At 40.9% G+C, this 5,317-nt stretch overlaps 1 protein-coding gene across 1 annotated transcript; it reads right to left on the bottom strand.

The window, feature by feature from the left end:
• Positions 1-4,135: 4,135 nt before the first annotated feature.
• Positions 4,136-4,801, bottom strand: LOC128870331 (jerky protein homolog-like). The gene has a single exon (XM_054112941.1). It carries the CDS (start codon positions 4,799-4,801, stop codon positions 4,136-4,138), a length of 666 nt encoding a protein of 221 aa, XP_053968916.1.
• Positions 4,802-5,317: the final 516 nt, after the last annotated feature.

Raw genomic sequence — 5,317 nt, 5'->3', positions numbered from 1 at the left:
AAACGATGGTGCTAACGAGCAGCACCCGGGAATGCAGCTTTATGACGCCATTAAATTATAAAATGACCACTAGGCATGGGTCTCAAGGTTGTCCAACCTACCCGTACGCGGAGCACCGAGGTGAAGGGGTTAACTGGAAACAACCACAACCTGCTCTACAAACGGGTTCGAGATAATCTCAGATCCCAACATTTGAATATACTTTTAATCCATCATATAGTTCACAGGATGTGACGACTGTCGAGGTGGAAGCCACGGACTATGTCGACATAATACTTGCTTCCATCTACATGGCACATTATCGGCCAGCACCGCCCGAGGAGGTTCGTCGGCTTCTGCTCGGAACCAAGAACAAAACCCTGCTACTCGGATGCGACGCCAACGCGAGCCACTCTCTATGGCGCAGCTCGGAGATGAACGATAGAGGTGAGTCCTTTCACGATTTTATTATTAATACTAACCTGACGGTATGTAACAGAGATAATACTTCCCCCTTCACCTTCCCTAGTACGGAGTACTTTAGGGGATGGGCGGAAGTGATTGACGTTACTTTACTGTCGGAAAACAATTCCGTAAGGGTAGATAAACGCAGGGTCTCCAACAAAAATTCTTTCCCGGATCACACAGCTTGATCCTTTACGAGCTGGATCTGAGGGTTGATCCACCTTACCGTATCGAAACTTATTGAGAACTAATTGGAAAAGGTAGCAAATAATAGGTGAGGAAGAATTCCGATCAATCAAATCACTCTCACGGAAAACCTTGAGAGTAGGGTTACAACATTAGAGAGGCCAGAGATTTCAGTTCTTCTATCGAATCTATCAGAGATTATACGAGGCTCAGCCGTATTTTGTCCAAAGATCATTCAGTGGCTTCTTGGGTCAAGAGTCCAAATGGTACTTAAACTTCTACGGCAGAAAAATCTCTAGAACTTCTATTACGCACACTATACAAATATTGGGAGAATCCGGCAGAGCCGCTATAACCCACAGCATATTGCGGATGTAATAGTCACAAACGAGAAGGTTGCATAGGCAGTCAAATCTTTTTCACCTTTCAAATCTTCAGGTCTTGACGTCATCTTTCCTAAGATGGTTCAGGAAACTCTTGATAGTATTCTACCACGGCTAATGGAAATCTTCAAAAGAGTGTCTAAACTTAGATAATATTCCAAACAGCTGGAAACTTGTTAGAGTCGTCTTCATACCAAAGGTAGGTAGAAGGGGGCATGAATCAGCGAAGGACTTAGGCCAATTAGTCTTTCGTCCTTTCTTTTAAAAGCTTTTGAACGGCTTTTAGACATGCACAGAAGCTCGCTCTAGTACTACAAATCTACGGAGACAGCGTTTCACCAAGTAATCCGAACAATAGAGAGGTCTCTAGTAAACAAACAGTATTCCATGGTGGCGTTTCTAAACATAGAAGGCGCATTTAACAACGTTAGAACTGATGTCATCCAACGGGCGTTAATAGACTTAGGGGTGGAAAATTGCATCAGCAATTGGATCACCTCTGTGCAAAAACTAAGATCATCAGAGCTTATATGGGTAGTATTAACATAACTAAGAGAATCTACAGGGGTGGAGTATTATCTCCACTTTTTTGGTTATCTGTGACTAGCAATATCTTAATAAAACTTAATGGATGTGGGGTAAGTGTGGTTGCGTACACTTATGATGTGGGGTTAATGGCGACAGGCTGTGGCCTAAGTTTAAACCCGCGTAAAACAGAACTTATTCTATTTACCACCAGATATTTTTTTCTTGTTCACTCCTCTCGGGAGCATAAGGCCTTGGCAAGACTTGTCCTGCGTTGGTTTTCGTAATCGATTTGATTTCTGACAGGGCAGGTGATTAGCCTGCCACAAATATTAACGGGCGAATTCTCTCACTTTCAACCAGTGCAAAGAAAATAAGCAGAAATCGCTTCACATGCCTGTAAACGTATGCTAGGAAGAAGATGGAGTCTTCAACCGAAGTATGGTTGTATAAGGCACATTATGGTTGTTATACAACCAATTTTATCGTATGGTTAGGTGGTTTGGAGGGATGCTCTAGAATGAGAATACAACATCAAATTACTTGGCAGAATACAAAGATCAGCCTGTGCAATAACGGTCGGGGCAATCAGATCATGTCCTAGGGAAGCTCTTAACGCACTGACACACGTTATTCCGGTAGATCTACATATCAGGAATGTGGCAACCATGAGTGCATTTATGTTAAATGAAGCGGGTCGCTCGAAAGAAAAAACTTATGGCAGTGCCAGACTATTACCACGACAAACCCAGTATACCTCGGAGAGAATTGATTATATCATCCCGACGGTAACTTTTAATAGAAACTTTTCCACTCTCATTCCAACTAGAGACCTATCTGTCTCTGAATCTCGTCTCTGCTTGGGTGGGTCTAAATAAGGGTGGGGTTAAAGTAGTAGCATACGCCGATGTTTTGGTACTCATGATATCGGGCTGTCATGGCTGAGATTTTGGAAAGTTCTCAGTCGAAAGGCTGTACCCAGTCGCTGGCTGGCACTCTGATAAAATGGAGCTGGTGCTATTAACCAGAAAATATAAACCTCCACCCTTTCGACTTTCCAAATTAAACAATCGGAAGTTAGGTATCTTGGAGTGATACTTGACTCTAAACTCCGTTGGACGCAACACATTGAAAACCGGGTAAAGAAGGCCAGTATAACCTTCTACTCTCGCAAATCTATATTCAGTAAACAATGGGGACTCAAGCCGCAGGTCGTGCTGTGGATGTACAACGCAGTGGCTTGGCAATTTTAAAGTATAGATGTCTCGTTTGGTGGGAAGCTCTTCGGAAAGGCTATAATATCACTAAACTGCGGAGGGTGCAAAGGACTGCATGCGTTGGAATCACCGGTGCATGCAAAACTAGCCTCTGTGCTGCCCTGAATGTCGTTTTGCATTTACTTCCCATCGACTTTTACGTTATTTCATCGCAGCTCAAAGTGTAGTCAGGTTAAAGCAGGCAGGCTATCTCTCAAGGTAGCATTTTCGGGTAGTTAACACCGTATTTTTTCGAACTTCGAACAGATCTCTCTATCAGCAAACTAGAGTTTGAGGTTCGTGCTAGGGCAATCTTTCCAAAAAGGCAAGATTGGATCGAGGGGAAAATCTGCACTGAAGCTTGCACCCCTGTTTTCACTGACGGCTCCAAGATGGAATCGGGAATCGGAGCAGGAGTTTTCTTTAAATCCGCCAATTTATTTATCTCCTTTAAAGTGCACAATATTGCAAGTGTTTTTCAGGCAGAAATCTTTGCGATCCTGCAGGCATGCAAAATGCTTAGAGAATGCGGGAGCGAGGGAAATATTATCATTTTCTCCGATCAAGGCTCTGACGACGCCATGCTCTAGAACGAAACTAGTAAACTCCTGTAAGGAGGAGATCAAAACTCTTGGGTGTGCAGGTAACATTTCTCTGTGTTTACCGGTCACTGGACGATCGGTACACACGTGGAAGAGCTAGGGTTACCATTTACAACAAATTTCAATTTAGTTTGTTGTGACAATAAGTAGGCACTTCAATATAGCATTCTAAGAATATTATATTTACAACAACGTTTACGTGCATGATAATCTTGTATTTATTCTGAAACCCAGTTTAGTTACCGTCTCATTAAGGTTAATACAGTAGATTCTGTTTTAGTGCGGTATATACGTTCCGCAAGAAACAGCATAAAAAAGCTACCAGTTCTATAGTAAAGCTATACATACATTTCAAAAGTGCAAAGAACCGCATACATCTGAAATAATGTAAAAAAATCGCATAAAAAAGGGTACTACTCCCATATTATAACTATAGATACGTTCCACAGACCGCATGAATCTGAAATAATTAAATAAAATCGCATAAAAAAATAAAATTGTACTTTTGAAAATTATATCTTTATTTAAGAAACGTCAGAATCGAAAAATAAATTTAAATCGTCAGAAATAGGACAATTTCTGATGTAATCTGTGATGAGTTTATGCTTAGCTGGCTTAGAATATTTTTATACAATTCCCGATAGGTCGACATGCATAAATTAAGTTCACGTTGGAATTTCAAAGCCCGCTCAGTATCTGGATCATTGGTCAGATAATAATTTTCTAATTCGCTGCACATCTAAATTCCTTTTCGATTCACATGTGACGTAAATGGTGTTATTTCATCTTCCGATTCGATGTTTTTTCCAGAATCACCAGCAATGATTTCCATTAAGGCTTCATCATTTAGCGCTGGGTCCAAAAGTGGCTCATCAATATCTTCGTTGCATAATGTTTGAAACCCCTCTCCACCAATTTCATGACCTAAAGATATAATTTCTGATACTGATATTTCTTCTGATAGACTTCCCCTTTGATCGCATTCTGGCCAAACCGTTTTCCAGCAAGTATTTAAAGTCCGTGGTTTTATAGCTTTAACTGCCATGCCAGCATGATCTATGCAGTCCAAAATCGAACATTTTTCCCAGGCATCTGTAACTGCTATTTCTTCATTCTCTATCTTGTCCAAAATATGCTGAAAGGTCAACTTTACATAATGTTTTTTAAAATTGCAGATAATGCCCTGGTCCAATGGTTGCAAAATGCTGTTTGTATTTGGTGGGAGAAACACTATCTCGACATTGGCTTGTTCTTTATGCGGATGACCTGGCGCGTTATCGATAAGCAAAATCACTTTGAACTCGAGACCTTTATCCAGCAAATATTTTTTAACTTGCGGCACAAAATATCGATTAAGCCATTCTGTGAAAATTGCAGTAGTAACGCACGCTTTTTTGTTGGCCATCCAATGAACAGGAAGTTTTGCCTGTCTTTGCCCTTCAGCGATCGAGGTTTTAGTGATCGATTTACAACTAAAGGTTTAAATATCCGGTCCCCTCGTCGGCATTAAAGACTTGACCTGGGCTATATCCTGCATCTTCAATAATTTTGAGCAACTTCTTTGGAAAACTTTTAGCTCCCTCATCATCTGCTGATGCAATTTCACCGGTTATCTTTACGTTATGAAATGCATTACGCTTTAAAAACCCAGTTTACCATCCTGTACTGGCTGAGAACTCTGCTATGTTGTTATCGCTGGACGAAATAGTAGGCTCCGAATTTTTCAGCTGCTCATACAATCGAAGTGCTCGTCCTTTAATTAATTGGCCATTCTCTTCTGGTTTAAATCTTCCAACCAAATTAAAAACATTTTCTCTAATCTTTCTTTTGTAGTGCCTCTTGAATACGACGCTTTTTTAGCGTTCAACTCTGTTCCACTAATTACCGATGCCCTTATTGCGGCCTCATTCTTCTTAATTGC

Source organism: Anastrepha ludens, chromosome X, assembly GCF_028408465.1.
Source record: "Anastrepha ludens isolate Willacy chromosome X, idAnaLude1.1, whole genome shotgun sequence".
NCBI lineage: Eukaryota > Metazoa > Arthropoda > Insecta > Diptera > Tephritidae > Anastrepha > Anastrepha ludens.
The sequence above is the reverse complement of the archived record's forward strand: the minus strand, read 5'-3'. Positions and strand labels throughout refer to the sequence as shown.